The sequence below is a fragment of the Trichoplusia ni genome, chromosome 3, assembly GCF_003590095.1.
Source record: "Trichoplusia ni isolate ovarian cell line Hi5 chromosome 3, tn1, whole genome shotgun sequence".
Lineage (NCBI taxonomy): Eukaryota > Metazoa > Arthropoda > Insecta > Lepidoptera > Noctuidae > Trichoplusia > Trichoplusia ni.
The window spans coordinates 8252940-8272051 of record NC_039480.1 but is presented as its reverse complement, the minus strand read 5'-3'; the positions used below and the strand labels follow the sequence as shown (position 1 = coordinate 8272051).

General features: G+C 39.1%; 1 protein-coding gene across 1 annotated transcript in view; it reads left to right on the top strand.

Annotated features, from left to right (window-relative positions):
- LOC113491769 (T-box transcription factor mls-1-like) overlaps window positions 1-16991 on the top strand; it is a 28369-nt gene extending 11378 nt beyond the window's left edge. Inside the window, exons 3-5 of the mRNA XM_026868932.1 lie at window positions 7114-7381; window positions 13388-13528; window positions 15981-16991. Coding sequence (XP_026724733.1) covers window positions 7114-7381; window positions 13388-13528; window positions 15981-16472 — 901 coding nt within the window. The 3' untranslated portion in view covers window positions 16473-16991. The remainder of the gene's footprint in view (window positions 1-7113; window positions 7382-13387; window positions 13529-15980) is intronic.
- Window positions 16992-19112: the final 2121 nt, after the last annotated feature.

Sequence of the window (19112 nt, the reverse complement as noted above, 5' to 3'; positions counted from 1 at the left end):
CAGCCTTGGCGCGATTCCCGGTACATACACGACTGCCATGTGGATCTTATGGGAGCGATTAGCGAGATCGGCGTAAAAGGACCAAACCCAAGACATGCTACAATGTTATCCTTTAATGGAACGATAGAGAACCTCATCGATGTCTTACCGGGTGGTAATTACTTATCTAGATTGGATACGTGCATTTGAGAAAGTAGAAACGTTTCTTTCGATACTTGAATGAGTATTTGTTATTATTTGCTGAACATGATTCATCAATCGAACTAACAGCATAGGTTGACGTCACATCCAATCAAAGCCGCCTAGAACATAATGGGTTGCAGATCGCGGACAGTTATACAGATAATGACTTGAACTGATACGCGAGCCGTTCCCAGCTTGTACCATCTACACAGAATTAATATCAATTAACACACGCGGGCTTAATTGTGAATCGGGCAGCTCGCGTGCGGCGGCATCTTTGTCGGCGCTAGTGATCCCCCCTCCGTGCCTCCATGCGTGTGCGCAACTTTAATTCGCAGCCTAACCCCTTCGCTTCTTCGAAAATCCTAAAATACTGGCGCCATTCTCCGTTACTTCCTTTAAGAGATAATGAACTCTACTACTATGAAATATGGTAGTTATTCGTTGGTTCCAGTGATCGCGGCATCACGGTACGATGGGCGCAGATCCTGTGCTTGATTGATCGCTGCTCGTTTGACTGCAACTACCGTGTTCCCTTATTGTACTTGCGGTTAATGGTTCTTGTTATTCTTGCTAACCACTGCAAATTAGTTGCAATACATAATATCTTGTTGGTCGAGGCTTGTTCCTACCTGATTGCATAGTTAGTGGGTGGTTGTCTGTAGAATGGATACCTTTCGTCATATTTTTAACATTGACATCGGGCGCTTCGCTGAACATTACAAGCAAATTAACAAGGTACCCAATGGTAGTTTTACGAGCTTTCATCGCAGGGGTTATCTTCGTTTAAACAAATAAAAAAATATGACAAATATTAAAATTCAACAGCTACTATCAACAGATCGCTATTATCTTAGATAGAAATCACCGCGTTTGTGGTGATCATCAATTCTTGCTTATATCACAAGTTTGACAGGATTATAATTAGAAACTGTCCGTCCTTTTGGGTTGTCCTTTTTAATGTCGCTAGTCGGGTCCCATACTGCGCTCGCATTTCATTAACTCAAAATGTTAAAAAATTGGGAGTTCTCATAAAACGGTGTGATTTATGCCGGCTCGGGAGCTAACGAGCGATCGCCACTGGACTGGGGGCGCTTCACAACATATTAGATTTAGACTAATTCAAACCTTATTTCTTGGACACGACGAACGCATCTTAAACGGCTAAGAGGACACAACTCGAGAACTGTTGATCGGACAATTAAGCTCCACGTGTAATGCAATCGAATGGTTCTCATTAATTCTCGATTTGGTTTTGTTTCAGTTTGACGACTAGCTCACTTTGTTAAATGCGTTTCCAAATTAGTTTGTACTCGAATACGATGAGGCAAAAACATTGTCCAACAACGGACCGTTCCATGCTTCGAACAGTCCACGAAGTTATTTATACGGTTTTTTGGTCGGTATTATAACTCTAATTAATTTTTAATTGTCGGCGAATTCTTTAATCGTTTATTCGGCATGAATTACCAAACTGTGTATTGGCGAAACGTAATCTTAACGATCTGTTGTGTTGAGCTCGGCGTCAGGCTCATAATAGGCTCTAGATGCGGCGGGTAGATAAGCTTTGTGCAGGGCCGCGGGCTGGCGGTCCCGGTCGGCCGGCGTCGCCCGCCTGTACCCACTGTCAACTAAATTACCGCGCGTTTGTCGGCCCTTCCATTCGCAATTTACGAGCAACAAGCTTTGTGCCACGCGCGAATGCCGCGGCGCCGGCGCCCAAAAAGGTGCTGAATTAATTCCGTACTTTCACCGTAACGACATCCATATTCATTTGAAATTTGAGCTTTTTTTCGGAAACGTATTCCACGAGGTGTTTATGCCACGATTGGGTCCAAATATTGTGGTTCTTTAATTCCCTTTCTGTTAATTACGATGATTGTATACATTATTTATTTTTTTAAAGACTTTGATTAACATTTTCTTAATTATTTTCTGTTGTGAAGGTATGCTGTAAAATTAATACTAGTAGAAGTTAAAATACTAGTTAATGTATGAAAGTAATTTTCTTGCACATTTTATGATTTTGCAGTAACATACAATATTGCATCTAAGAAACTTCATTACGATAACATCAGACCGGCTGATATGCGACGTTGTAAAAAGTAACGAGACCAACATGACATAGCACGATAAAATTACGAATAACTTCTATAGCGAAAATTGTTACCGCAGCATTATCAATGTATAAATAAACACACTGAGATAAAAACAGGCCGCGAATTCATTTACTTATGCGGTAATAAAACCAATCGTCGACTGGCGTAAGATCGGATATTAATTGAGGCGGTACCCTTTCAAGATACGTTTACAATCTGCGAACGGTGCAGTTAAGCGAAATGGGTGCTATTGAAGCTATGGCGGTTGGCGACTCTTGGGCAAAAGGGTGCCGATATGGTGATTAAACATTTTTAATTTCCGCAAGGACGGCATCCTTGTCCAGAGTGGCTGTAAATTTGGCGACGAGATGCGCATAAACATGTCGCGCAGGTGCGCGCCGCGGGCGAGCCTTGTGCGCATGCGCCGCCCCTCCCCGCCCAGCGAGCCGCCGCTACTCCTAGATAACCAATTGAAATATTCCTATCGTACACCTATTACACAGACAACATCTGATATCCCCGTCACATTAATTAAATTAAACATTCATTTTAACAAAAGGTGACGTAAGCTTGTCACGCACCAACTGATTCATTCAAAGTCAATAAAAGCAAATGTCAGACATAAAACTGATAATTATTAGCTATAACGGTGCAGCAGTCGAGGGCTGTATCAATTTTGCTATAAAACAAGGGTGGATGAGCAGGGTAGCCGCTGTGGCCGGTGCATGGTTTTTTGTTCCCACCTGCAGCCCTCGGCAAAAACTAGCCAATAAAATAAATCTTTTTTTGAAAACGATCTTTATGATTGAAGGCGCTGTCGCTGATTTTAAACAAAGGAGGACAGATAGTCGGTGGCCATCAATATGCTAATACGTCGTTACATCTCCGACGATGATTCCGTGGCTTTTTTGTGGTTGTACCCAAATTGGTTTATTTGTTTTGTTACTTTGTATTTCTTTATAAGTGTAGTTTGTTTGGTTTGCGGAGGCGAGCGCCCGTAGCATATGGGAGTGGTGCGGGAACAGTTTTTTGTGATGACATTGAAAATATTTGTGAATTTTTGAGCAAACAATAAAATGTTCTCGATTCTTACGACAGGATTCTTTCCGGTGAGAATCGATGTTACGCATTAACTGTTACATCCTGACCGCCCCTAATGTGTTGTTGGTGAGCGTTATTGCTGATTCACGGAGTTTGGTTCCGTCTTAACAGCCCACTTAGTGGGATAACAATGAGCGTGCGCTGCGCATGCGCGGCCCTCAATTTGTGGTTCACTAGTTGCGCAAGAGTGTCACGAGCGGCCAGACATGTGTTTGTAGGAACACACACACTGGTCATTACGGCGATTGCGTCGTAGCTGCCGTTTACGCTTTTATAATCGCCCAGTAAAAGGTTTTTAGCAGTTAAAGTACCTACATTATCTGGACGCACGTCAACTACCTATCACGATGCCGAGCCATTAAGATAATTTACATATAATTATGCTATTATGGAAGGTGAATTATATTTAGTCAGAAAAAACCTCTATTGCACAAAATAAAAAAAGTGGAGACTAACTTGTGTGTCATTTAGTATACTTAGGTGTTAGGTTGTATGCTTGGTATATGGCGATTTCTTGGAAGTATGAAGGAAAAAAACACCCTTGAACGTACGAAAACACTCAGCAGCCAAATATAATTTCGATGCAGATTGTAGATAATCGTGTTTTGATGATTTGGAAGTCGGATAAACCTTAAGCTCGAGGATAGCGTCGTTCACGAACGTTTACCTCAAATATTTGTGTACATATGTAGAGGCGAGCGCGGGATTCACACGGGCCGCTCTCACAGTCCGAGTGAACAATTTGACACTTCCAGGTGTATGATTTTTTATGTGGCCAGACAATGGCGGAGGTGTTTACCCAGGCCCACATCTGGGCGGACGAAAAAACCGGCCGGACTTCTCGTACGAGCGTTAATAAGCGCGGGTTAGAGCCGGGATACACAACACGAGTATTGTACACTCGAAACTTGTTTATCCTACGAGTTACTGCTGAGCTGAGTAGCTCGCAGCACACATGACCAGAACAACGTGTCGTCTGTGCGTTAACGACTGTCGCCCGCTTCGTAACATTGAACTTGACGATAAAAAACTAATGAAATTAGCAGTAAAGATAACTGGCCGTCGAGAGGGGTAGGTTAGTGTCGACGTAAAACAGATCAGGACATTAAAGTTCACAGAGGAGTCGTTTACGAGGCGAGCGTTTAGTAAGTCATGCGAGGGTTATCTCAAGCGGCACATTAGTGTTATGTGCGGCGGCGAGCGGCCACTAAACAATCCGCAACGAATCGCTCGGCTAGAACACTTCGAGTGCGGATGCTAGAGCGGATATGACAGTTTCTGGGCGCAGTTAGCGCCTCCGTGCGGCAATTGGCAAGTTGTTACCGATTTACGACCTACTCTAAAGTTTATTCAACACGATTCTGGTGGTCCCATTGTGTTCTCTAAGTCCCTTCCCACCGCCGAAGCCGCGGCTTAGCGTCCTCTTGAGGCTTTTATGGCGGCCCGGTTTTTATAGTATCTTTATTTCATTTGCATTCTCGTTTAAACTGTATCGTAAACAGAATTCCATAACATAAAACACTTAAAATAAAAGGCCTGACACGAATCCTGATTTAAGTCGTCAATAATATCAATGTTAAATGGCGCGTTCGCGTCGTCGTTTGTTTTGTTAGTTTGGAGAGTGTGTTGTAGATAGTGCGTTGAAGCGGCAAATTTTTCATGATATTTTGTGCGTGGATCGTCACCTCTTTGTCGGCGCGCGGGGCTTTCAAACGGCTCGATAAGTGGACCGCGGCTGATAACGCCGTCTTACGAACGGTAGCCGAGTGAAGGGATTTGTCAACGTACGGTCAACAGCGACACCCGAGTATTGTGAACACATATTTGTGTTTGTTCTGTCTTGTCATGCTGCATGTAAGGACCCGAGTCAACACGGCTCGAGGGCCTTCCAAACATATTAGTATTCAGCTTGTAATTATTGTATTAGGAGTATTCAAACTCTTGAGACTATTTTATTATGTGAAAATAAAATATTGACGACAACGGGTATTCTTATTGATCGTTTAAATCCCAAGTTCAGAAAAACACGAAGATTTTTTTTATAAAAATTGTAATCTAAACTGATGTTTAATATCTAACTATGTAATAAATTAGCAAATAACTGACTATGAATCAAAGCGTATCTCGACGAGATCTCGATTTCGTCTCATCATTGAAGACATCAAATCTGAATGATTTACAATGATATTCCATGTCAGGTGTGTGGGCAGATGCGTCGGTGGACGAACCGCTTACAATATCCGATACACATTATATGGTACATTAACATTGGTAAACATTTTATGTGCGCATAAAATGCATATCGTTAAAATAGGAGCGCTAGATAAAAATAGTAATTCTGGTTTGAGGTTGTAATTCGTAAGTTTAAACATTCATAAGTTTTGCTTAGTTTGACACTAGATGGCGTTGTGCAAAAAATATGGAATATAAAATTGTAATTGTAATTGAAGAGCATATTAAAGTTAATTCTCGTTCCATAGTAAAACTTAATGTTAAGACTAAGTTGCTGTGTTGTCTGTACCGATGTCGCTCACGTAAGGCGGTAGCGACGATCGTAAACTTTAAATGGAGGCTAATTTAGTTTGTTGTTAATTGAGCTTCTGTCGGCGCGTTATCTGCAGGCTGCATTAGTGCCTCCCGGACGCTGTAGCCCCCCCCCCCCCATGCCGGCCAGCTTGCCTCACCCCCTGCATTGCCGGACCCTCGCCGGCCACTGATAACACGGACTATTATGACTGATGGCATACCTTTCGTTTGATACGCAAATAAGGTTTTGTAATGGTTTGTTTTGAAATATTTTCCGGAGATATTCTATTAAGGAAATGTTATTTAATGTGTGGTGAAGGTTTTGGAAATGGATTTGTTTTCATTCAACACATTTTTTTAGCAAAGTGAATAAAACAAAATGGAAATCCACTCCTAGTCCCGAACGATTTTATCATTAAGATAAATAGATTTGACCGCTAACGCCTAAGGCCTTACTTGATATATGTGTATGCAACTAAAGGACACAACTAAAAACAAAAAAATCGCTACAAAAACAAAAACAACTTTGATTTCGGAATAGCTTCTAACAGAATCAATTTACACTTTCGAAAATGACTAATTTACCTTCCACATCTGTCCGTTAGATTACCCACCGCCGCGGCACATTATATTAGTTCGACATAATTACATTAAGGATCACTATGTGTCGGAGGTCCGGTCCCGTTTGGTTTGATAAAGCCGGCGCCGGCGCCATCATCAGCGTTTATGACACTCTTTATAGTGAAACAAACGGGTGCCAAAAGCTCTCTTCACTAACACATTGGTCCTATCACGGTTTTATAAAGCTGATAAGTTTTGGAATGCTACTGCTGGGGCGCGGACACTTCACTTTTTATTATCATAGTTTGTGTTCCCAGTTCTGTGGTTTTTGAGTTTGTGTCGGAATGTCGATCGATGGTGGTCTGATTTTTGTAAATCTGTGAAATGTTTTGCATAGTAGCAATCTCATTATTATAAACGTAAATACATTCTCGATCTTGCAAATCGCTCAACATTTTTAATAAGATTTTCATTCCTCAATTCTCTAACGAGCAAATACTGTTTAGTCATTTTATGATTACGAACGACAAATATTTGCCTTTAATTTACAGCCTAATAAATTCTACGTCTCACAAACAAAAATCTTCAAGTAAAATAATGTATTCCTTATTTATACTTATAACAATATCTCTTTTGTTCACAGACGCATGTTTCCCTCTCTCCGCATATCCCTCGGAGGTCTCGATCCTCGCGAGGAGTACTGCGTGCTGCTCGAGCTGGCCCTGGTGGGGCGGCGGCGCTGGCGCTGGGCGGGCGGCGCGTGGGCCCCGGCCGGGGGCGCGGAGCCGCAGAGCCCTCGCCGGCTCATGCTGCACCCCGACTCTCCAGCCCCCGGACATCACTGGACTGCGAACCCCGTGTCTTTCAGTAAACTCAAGCTGACGAATAATACTATGGATGCACAGGGACATGTAAGTAGTAGTATTTTTGATATATCTAGCACTAGTTGCGGTTACTTAGTAATGAGGAAAGCTACCAGGAGTGTCCAAAGTACATAGATCTTATTTGTGCATTGGACTTTTGGTTTTCAGTTTACGAGCATTCAATAGTTCAAATATAAAATATATGTTTATTCAACCGTTTTGTAGACACAGAAATATTTATTCACCAATCGACCAAATAGTTAGGTACAGTTTTAAGAAAAAATATTTACATGCATCCATGCATCAAATTACGAAATTGTATTAAAAATTTATTTACACATTCTTCCGATGAATACTTTACGTATAATTTCAATACAAGTGTTAGCCTTTTGTAAACAAAAAGAACGGCTTAGGTAAACTCGTCTTATTTAATCCCCAGACGGATCATTACAAAGCCTGCACGTATCAACACGACAATTTACTCGTTGAATAACCTCTTTTAATTAAAAAGACATTAATCGTGGGAAATCGATATAAGAGTGATTACCTATTGTTTTTGCAAAATAATTGGATTTATAAGTTGCCTTTATTTGTCACAACCATACATTGACACGTATTTAATTACAACACGTATTAATAACGGATTTAACTGGCATCTTTAGCAAAGTTTTTGGTAACAATAGTGTAACGTTTAAAAATTTAGCAGCAATATTAATTACCTCACCCTGTTTTGACACCTTTAGCACCTCATTTTCCATCTGTTACCACTTTCTAAGACTTCTAAATAAACTCCCCTCATTTTGCGGTTTTAGAAATAAATTGCGGATGCAAGAATATGTATAACAAAGTAAACACGTACCTCATTATTTATCGAATATATACATTATTTTCTTTTACGAATCATTTATACTTATCTCAGTATCCCCATTGTTCGTGATCAAGCCCAAAATGCTGACCGAGACTATCTTATCGTAAAGGTCTTCGCATCACGCAAAGTTTAAGAACTCTACACATATAGAGCTACTTTTACCACAAGGTGCACTGCGTTGACAAAACACTATCGCGACGTTCCAGTGCCTCTTGATAAGGAAGGTGATGATTTGCAGCTTTGGCATCCAGGAATGTGTCGTAATTACCGCCAAAGATACTATTGTTTTTAAAAATACGACCAATTAGCAGATACGTATGTAAATAGTTTTGTTATGTTTATTTTCTTCCCTGATAGTAAGTTAAGCGAATGAGTTCTTACTACAATCGGCGTTTTTCTAGACTTTATTATTTCTCCATGCGTTATTGCCTCCAGACGTTGGATGACCTCATAAACATAACAGTCCACGTTTTAAACGATTCTCAGGTACACTATTATGAAACTCGTAAATATCAGCAAAAACATCAAACCAATAAAACTATGACGCGAACAACGCAGATCTATTGTAAATTGCGTACAAAAAGTTTCAATATTAAATACAGTTACAATACAGCCTTCATCGAACATTCCCGCGCTCGTGACCCTGCCTCATGTATCGCCTGTTTTGAAAGGAAACGCCTCCCGCGCAACCACTTCCCATAAAAACTTTAATAAAACAAAATTGAGCCTTATGTGTGTTGAAATATGAATCGAAAACAAACAACCCGTTTTGCGATGACGTAAAAAAGATAGTTTTCTGCGGATGTTTAAATGAATTTCGAGCTTAAGGTGTTGTGTTAGAGTTTGTTTTGAGGTGGCCGGTTTGAGTTCTTACGCGCCGCGGGAGCTTGCGCACAAAGACGTCTATAAGCATTTCGTCACTTGAACAAATACGCTGAAAGGCATTGTATGGCGGCTTTGTAGCGGCAAGTAACTGTACTCCTTTATTCGGGCGGTGTGTTTGGACAGAGCAGTTGACGCCTCGATTAATGACGAGCCAGCTTCACCCCAGCTTGAAGCATTTGATACAATGTTTGCACTCACTGTTTGTAGAAACTGCCTCGGAGTGACGGTTTACGACTGCTCTTGATGCCTGTTCCATGTTTGATTGTTCAAGTTTCGTAACTCAAATCCAAGCTGATAAGATCGTTTTACAATGTTTACTGACACAAACTAGTTTCGTCCGTGTAAGAATTCACATAAAACTTTATAGGAATCTCGCGATAAAAGGTTAGAATGTGAAACTAAACGTTTCAATTAACCTGCCGCGCATCAACGTCGAGTTATCAAAACAAGCATACATCAAGTAGCATCATAACAGACATTATTATGACGGGTAGCAGCAAAAACTGCGGGCGGGTGCGCATGAGTGCGTGCCTACGCTTCAGCGGGGCGGCGTCTTTGTGCACGCACCCTAACAATGCTGCTACTGAGACTGGGAGCCGAGCCATTCGCGTGGAAACTATCCTCGGATGGTGTGCACTGTGCACTTGAGGATTTACCACCTGTGATAAAAACCTCCATTATACGTTATACCCTTACCCTTTGTTGGCAATTTTTTAACAAACGCACTTCTGACAACGCCGTGTGAAATACATGAATATAGAAGGATTAACTCAAAAAAGGCTGTTATAGTGAAAGGATTATGTTTTAGCGATTTCTGTGAGAGCTAATGATGAAAATTGTTCGTTAGGGATTTAGAAAGATTATTCTCACGCAATTAATCGATACTTAAGTATCTTCTGTGAAGGGTTCAGGTATGGAGAAATAAGGGAAAATTGAAATATTTTTAAGTCTCAGTAAAGTAAATTTTCGTGGCTAATATAGGTCTAAGTCAATAAAGATAAAAAGTATAAATTGTACATTAAATAAACGGCGTTTATAAAAGCTGTTCATCGCAGCCTCTTAAAACAATATTGAAGAAATCTTACAATTTGAATATAGACAATTTAATAAACTATTTCAACTAAACTGAGACGTTTAAACTTTACTTAATTAGCATTTTATCTAATTTAATTACACGTAAAAATATCAAGTAAATTGATCATAGAATCAGTTAATAACTTTGTGTGCAGACAAAGAAATATATAAAAAAACTTGTGTTCGCCTGTCTTTACGACACATTAATGTTATCGTTACAAGGATCGAGTAGCGACGCGGAAGGCATGGGTGACGGTGTGGGGTTCGAACCCGTGCGGAAACTCTTATCTATGTCACGCCGATAGCCCGGATACTAATTAGTGGGAAATAAACACGTGTTTCTGTGACATCTGATAAAATACTCTGTGGATCTGTTAAATATTTGAAAAAAGCAGCTAAAGATTTTTAATACGGATATGAATTAAGTCTATACATTGAATAAGTGAAACAATCATAACGAATGAAGTTTTTAGTTCGCTTTTGTAACTAATTAACCATAAAGAAGAAATTGGAAGAAGTAATTAAAAGCAATTGGACAATTCCGTTCCGTTTCTATTTTATTTATTTTAATATTTTAGTTTTTAGTAAGACAAAAAATACTTATATCTATACTTGCAGTTAATTTAGTGATTCTATATTAAAAATTCTAGCTTAAGTCTAATTTCACGGCTAAATGCAATGATTAACTTCGTTTTTTTAGGCAACTATCGCACTATTGCCAGCAATTGAAAATTAGAAAAAAAAAGCTAACTCTTTCTTTAGCTATATACCTAAGTGCTCCTAACACGCAAGGAAAACATTATGAACCTTAAAAACGAGTTGTTTTCATACACACATTAAATCATAAAAACTTCAACTGACAATCTGTGTATACGTAGAAAATATAAACTTATATCTATAAATATCTTACTAAGTGATTTCCCCAATAATTTTGTTTGCTTAATCAATAAATGGTATGGGACCCGCCCCTGATCTAATCATTACTTACTATCGATATTTGGACATCACTACCTACCTATTATAACATGATTTATCTATCGAACTCTACATTTTTTTATAATGTCTCGTTCACAACACTAGGTGGTCTCTATATACAATTTAACTGTTTGTAAATTGCGTCTCGCACGATTTCCTAAGGCGATCAACTTTTGTAATGTTTTAAAAAGATTTTAAACTTGGTTAAGCTATATTAAAACGGTTCGTAGTTGAATGCTGACATGGTTTTGAATTAACATTTAAATATTGTGCCCTAGATTTCCCGTGATTTCGTTCTTTGCTGGTAATATTAAAAGTTGATTTTGCTTTTGACTTCAGTTACCAATGTAATCGAAAACAAAGGCATATTATTTTCTTCATATTGCGTAATAAGAACATACATTTTCCCGATAGTATTTTTAAATACCTGAATACAAAATAATCTCATAAAGTTACCTCATAAATGCCGTTTTTGAAGAACAGTCCTACTGTAGGAAAATTTAATAGTCCTCGTCAAGACGAAACTGGGAATTAAACCTAATTTAAGTTGAAATAACAGTACAATCGAATAAAATAATTCTTTCGAATCTTTCCTATCAATTATCATGATCACTCTCCAAACGTCAGTCAAATCGCAAAAACCTCTCCTATCTGAAAGCTCTATCTTCTTTGATTGAACACACGTCGCTATGATCGACGAGCTTCCGAAATGCGGCGAAGCCTTTGTATTGTCTGTCTGTCTTGGAAACCTTGTGGGAATAAATAAAGACGAATGCGTCTGAATTGTTTGATGAGTTAAAGAATGTATAAGGATTGGTTCGTCTGTAGTTGGTTGTAGGTGACTGTATTTACCTAAAAGGAAATAACATGTTTTAAAACGAATGGTCGTATATTGACTGATGTTTAAAAGCCTAACTTTGTAAAATAAGTTAGGCTCTTAGTTGTAACGGAACACTGGAAGGATTATATGAACTAAAGCAATGGATTTTCCAATACAAATCAAAGCGCCAAAGGTAATTTTAAATTTGTTTCAAAATTCAAGATTAGAACCAAAGTAAACAGCCTGATTCTTTAACATTGACTTTCACCAGTTTATTAAAACTAATAAGGTTCTATTTTTTAATCTCTGCAATTTCTTTATAACACTTTAAAAGACCGTTTAGTAGTTAACAACGTATTGTACTTAGTTAATCTTTTACATTGTGAGTTAACAAAAACACAATAGAAATAAACAATTGAAAGTAGCCACTTTTTACCATTATTGTATTTTCAATACTTTCTTTTAAGTATTTTATTAATCTTGAGACAATAGTGTGCGAACCCCTTTGCGCTTGAAGTGGTTGCTGTCGGCGGCGCCTGCGCTGGAGGCCTGTTGTAAGTGGAAGAGAGATGCCGCTCTACATATTGTAGTGCGTTGTCACTCTTTCACAACTGTAATAGCATTGCTTCAAGAGGTGGCGGCATGCAGGTAGCGTTATTCGCGTCAAGTGGGAGATAAGGCGCTTGCGACGCGACGGGCCGACACGACGCCACCACCCTGTCGCCACACAGTTAGCCCTTAGCCCTGAGGTTGTTTGTTCAAACAGATAGAGATTAGGAATTTGCGCATTTGCTGACTCTACTTTTTACTCTCTTTATGTAATGTTGTTGCTGCCTCGAATGATTAAATAGTACTTGGGGGTATAAAGCTAGGGTCAATAAATAAATACGCGTGATTAAACCGTTACATATTTTAGTAATAGTAATCTGTAGTTACATAGAACATTTATGTGCTAAAATCACAAATGACTCATCAAAGAAAGATTGAAGAAAGAATATTCAAATGCCTAAATAAACTATGATAACAATACTTGATACTCAAACATATCTTGTAAGATAACATTAGGCGCTTGATTTTTGATAAAGGTTTTGCAGTTAAGCAATAATTGCTAATCATTTTTTTCTTGTTTTCTGTTTAGTTGCTAAATAAAACAAAAATGAAGACAAATTTCAGACGGTCATATCTTTTTCTTCTATTTACTTTTCGGAAATTTCTGATAGCACTCTGCATAAATTGTAAAAGATCACAGTAGAGAACAACAATACAGAACCATGAAAATAATTTCAATTAGATTAAAGTTTTGGGGATCAAGGATTTGAAAAGGATCGGGGGCTTCCCTTTAGATCATCTCATAATAAAAAAGAGGTTTTAATTTATTTATTTCCTTCTAGATATATGTAGTAGTTTAATAACCAATATCTCGTTGTTCCAGATGGTTCTAACCTCCATGCATAAGTACCGTCCTCGCGTGCTGGTGGTGCGCGCGCGGGACGCCGCCGCCCTTGCCTGGGGAGCGCCCCACGCCTCCTTCTCCTTCAATGAGACCGAATTCATCGCTGTCACTGCTTACCAGGTATGTTATGTGTCTTGTTGGTGATTTTTAGGTTATTTTAGATTTTTTAAGGAGTATGCTTCTAGATTAAACCGTATATTTTGTAAAATATTAATGAGACATGGTCAGATTTTATTGATGGATGTTAAAGTCCGTAAGTTAAACGCACCTATTCGAGATTATACAAAAAGAGTAAATGCCTGCTGAAATTAGTTGTGTATTGGTTACCTAAAATATTTTAAATATTAGTTTGGATTAAATAATGAGGAAAAAACTATGTTACGTCTATCAACGTTCGTTTATTTTACGAGAACGCAGTCATCAGACAATATAAAATCCTCGTTACAAAATTGACAGAAAAAAGCTTATCTCCCGCAAACTGCGCAGACTCGTGTTAAATCTGGTATAGTAACTTAATTTATATTGAATATTCTGAGGGAATACCTTACATGATACGATCGCACCTCCCAACTTCCACGAACACGTACTACGTTTCTGAGAAGCCATCGATTCGCACATGATACTGACGTCGGCATTTTTTTTCTCCGCAACAGGCGCCAAAGCTTTTACGAACATGCGTTGGTGCCAGTTACATCGGCAAAAAATCCAGATTGCGACAAACGGTCATTGTGTGAAGACTCTTAGCAAAACAATGTCGACTAATTCGAGGCTTTTGTTCTCGCAGCTCGTTTGTGACGCACGATACTGTTCGGTGTCTCTTGGAAGTGCAACAGCCTGTGAACTACCGTTGTTCTCTGAAGAAGCTTAACAGTTCAATTGAAACGGTAAATCCGAATAAGAGCCGACTACATAACTTAGCGGCAGAAAACAATAGAGCATTCCACTTCATCGGAATCGCCCATTGTGTACGATTGTAGTCACATGTACCACATAAATGGCACGAGAAGAGAATAAAATAATATGCTTCACGTTTACCTATGTAATTCGGGGCATCTGCTTTGGGCAATCGAGTTACGGTAAACTTTAATTCCATTTATTAAATCTGTCCCAAAAGCTATTATACGTCGGTAAAGAGACAGCCCCCCGCCGTTTGTAAACCAACACAAACTACTGGCTTTGGCGCTCAGTACAGCGTGACGATCCCTTGCATAATCCCCCGGTATAATTAACCAGCGGCTTTCTTTGCTGCGCGGCTACCTTCATGTTGACTGCAACGAGGCGCGAAAGTTTTCTCGCGTCCATTTCATCGGAAGCTTTGTGGGATTATCCTACAATTGTCCAGCTAACGGCACCCGCTGGCTGACAATAGCCGGCGGCATATCATTGCGCATTATCCCCCGACAGGCCACCGCTCGCCAGCTCTACCGTTGTTGGGAATTATCAACGAATTAGAAATCACCTTTGTTATCGCCGACTCTTTATTCGAGAGCGTAACTAGGTGGCACACCGATTCAATTACGGCAATGTTCAACCATACGGTCAAATTACAAGGTATCCTCAAACTTTGGACTGGCCGAAGTAAATTCAATAACGCGTCATCATCGTTTTAACTTGTCATCGCATGTTTGCGTGTCTACCCGATAATTTTGGCCTATCTGACAGATAAATAAACCAAATTTACTCAGACCCTAATTACACACCTTTAAAAAAACTGGCGACAGTCGCCAATATGTGAAATAGTCACGCAAAAAGTAAAAGCGACGGCAAGTTTGTGGGATGACGTCACGGGCGACAGGGCGGAGCGGGGGCGGCGCCTGGCTACTCTCAAGCAGCACGTTTAGCTAACCGGCCGACTTAAAAATGCACTTTGCTCTGCTAATAACAGGCTTTTAGCACTCCGCAGCTCCGGCGGGGTGGCCTTATCTGGTGCAGCCCGTGCAGGGCTCCCGCCGGCGCCGCCTTATCACGTCGAGTAAACAAACCTTACAAGTGACTTCACGTATCTCTAACTCACTATTTGCGTTCAGGATTTCGCTAGATAATTTCGCCTTTCGATTGCAAACACATTTTCGGGCTAGACGCGAAAAAAATTATGTCAAATTTCGAACGTCCTTTTCAATTACGAAATGTTACGTTAGCTCAGCTTAAACTGTCATCGTCACTTGTAGGTAAAGTATTGATGCGTAGGTGAACTGTTTGTATCGAGTTACATGTGATGGTAGCATTTACTGTTTTTACGGCGGCTGCTGGGGGCGCCAAGTATATTTGAGGCGTAACAGTCGCGCACCGGGCGGGCGACGTCGCGGCGACGCTGGGACCTGCGAACACGCCATGCTAATTGGCTTGTCGCCAAGTCAAGCCCACATGTGCAACAATTATGCCTTACAAGCTATTAGTGACGCCGGGATGTTTGCGGAAACGGATGTTTAAATTGCATTCTCGTATCCAGATAAGGGCATTTCCGTGTGACGCGTCAAAGATGAAATTTTGATATGAAAAGGCTAACACTCTATTGATGACACAATAATATTATTTATGGCATTTATTCATGTGATATTTTCTTTGCCCACAGAATGACCGCATCACAAAACTGAAGATCGACAACAATCCGTTTGCTAAAGGGTTCCGCGCGTGTGGCCAGTCAAAGTGTAAGAGGAAGAGCACGGACTCTGGCAGCGAGGGGAACCCTGAGCCCAGCGCTGAGCCTAGCGAGCCCAAGCGGCCCTGCTCCGACGCCGCCTCCTCTTGCTCCGAAGAAGGAAGCTTACGGTCTTCGTCCCCACGATCTCCTCCTTTAGTGGAGTCGCCTACCCCTTGCTTGCCGGTGGTATCTCCTGAGAATGTGACTCCTCCTCCAGCGCCTTTTTACCCTCCGGAGCTGGCGTACCTGCCGCCGCTGCACATGCCCATGCCTTTGGGGCTCTGGGGCAGCGCCATGCCGGGCGGGTTCCCCTGGCCGGCGCCGCTGCCCGCGCCCGCCGCCCCCGCGCCCCGCTCGCCCCCGCCCGCGCCCTGCCGCCGCCTCAAAAGCTTCACCATCAGCGCTCTACTCGGCGAAGGCTGATTCTCAACTACAGCATAGCTCTATTGGACATAAATGACAGAAACATTAAATGTCAACGAATATTATTTGTTCCTCCGTGAATGTGAACAGTTTATTGTTATATTACAGCTTCGCGCCATGTATAGGGTACTTAAATTAATAATATAATTAAGAATGTTAAAGCGACGGGGATATTCGCAATATCTACTTACCATAAATTAATGTAAATATTTTAGTTAAGTATATTTAATGAATACCGATCTTTCTTTGTAACTACCTCGTTATTCTAAGTTTGTACCTATGGAATATTGTATTGTGATAGCAGTGCCTTAAGTTTGTATAAAATGCTTAAATTTTATAAATAATTTAATTAAAGATAAGCTCTACAATTATTATATTCATCATCACTTATAGAAAGTAGTAAATATTAAGTTAATTGTGTAAAGAAGTATATTTTCTTATGTGTACTATACGTATTAATGTAAATAATATCAGTCACCACTTAAGTAATTAAAATATATTTTTTTTTATTTGATTTTATATTGCTTTTTATTGAGTTTATATCTTCCCCATTAAAGATAATCATTTATTGTCCTTCGAAAGTATTGAGTTAGTTTCATTAATTTATTCACGAGTTGAAATATAGAAGGGAGTCTTAATTACGATAAATTTTGTTCTTTACCACAAACCCAGGGTAATGGGTACACTCCTACGGGACAGAACCCGATATTCGTAAAAAGTAATAAAATAGAACAATAAGTGATATCGGACATTATGCTTTTATGCGTGGGAAAGAAAAACTCCCTTAAAGAAGAACAAGAAAAAAAAAGGGACTGAAATACTAGATCAGAACTCTGGGACATATTATTTTCGAAATACTATTTACCTATATTTTTCCAAATATATTTGCCTTCAACGGAAAAATATTAATTTCTAGATAAGAAACCGTATTGTAATGTAACACCAAAAATAGGCCACCTATTAAATAACGAATAAATAAAATTATCCTGACTTTAACACAAGAGCCTTATCGCGGATAGTAAAAGACTGCCACTGCACGTGCCGTTGTGTCAGAATATCTGTTTATAATGGTTAACTACCAATAATATGATTACTTTAGTATTTTAAATTGTGTTCCAAATGATAAGATAAAAACAATTGCCATTTATATAGCACAATACAAGTTATCTGTGACGTTTTGGGAAAAGAACCGTAAATTGCCGAGTAGCTAGAGAAATTAATAAAATGTACACAATAGGTAAAGCGATTTGGGTAAGCCCCCGCTACAAAATAAATCCTACTAATATTATAAAAGCTAAAGTTTGTGTATGAATGTGACGATGTTTATTCGTCTTAAAATCACTGAACGCATTTAGACGAAACTTTGTAGACAGTTTATCACCACATGTTTATCAACACATGGGATAGTTTATCCCAATTGTAAGTTCCTGTTTAATCATTTTAGCAGGTGGGCCCGCGGGCAACAGCTAGTAAAAGAATAAAACATTATCATCTTAATATATATAAATCTCGTGTCACAATGTTTGTCCTCAATGGACTCCTAAACCACTAAACCGATTATAATAAAATTTGCACACCATGTGCAGTTCGATCCAACTTGAGAGGTAGGATAGTTTAAATCTCAAGTTATAGTCGCAATTTCTTTTAACCACGCGGACGAAGTCGCGGGCAACAGCTAGTAATAATGTAAATTACTTGTTACATTGTTTGTCCGCGATGGATTCCTAAAAAAAATTCCTGATTTTAATTAAATTTGCAACCCCTGTACAGTTTCATCCAACCTGAAAGATAGGATAAATTACATCTCAATTTATAGTCGCAATATTATTTTCTTCCAAAAAAATTACTTAAAACATTAAGTAGGTACTTAGTATTCAAAATTAACAACGTAGGTACATAGAATGAAAATCTTATCAACAACAACGATAAGAGTATCTTTCAAAAAACTTGATTCCAAAGGTTAAAAAGTTATATATACAAATATACAGCTAGATAGAGAATATTTATTGTTTTTTCGTAATGTTTGTTTACATGAAGTATAAAAATCTGCAAAACGGATTTCCTGCACTTTTTTTTAATTATTTTAACTATTTAAGTCAATCATGGGTCCATATATTACCATTATAATTTAATTACAAAGTATGCTGTTTATTTCTAAAGACATTTAAAATTGTAAAACTATTCTTTTCGCAAAACTGACGATGAAATAAAAAAGTAACCCAACCTTGAATAATAAAAATTAAAGAGTAGAAAAAGAAGGCAAACTAAAAATACCAATTGAAGAGTTAATTAAAAGGCAACACAATTATGACTTTAAGACAATAAATACCGCAAATAAAAATATTTATATTTTACGGCCGTGCATTGTTTGTGAAACAAAGGCAGCACTTGCATTTGCACAAATTTAACTGGATTTTGATTACAACAATTAAAATTCCAAACCACGAAGGTCAAAGTCCAAGTTAGTAGAAAATAAACTATTAATAGCCTATATCTACTGTACATGTGTATGAACTGAATTCTTCCTAAACGGCTGAACCGATTTGAATGTTTTTTTTATATGCGTCTGGGTGGCGCCTTAGATGGTTTCGATTAAAAAGAACAACGTCTTTCGAGGCCTACGATACTAACGTATACTGA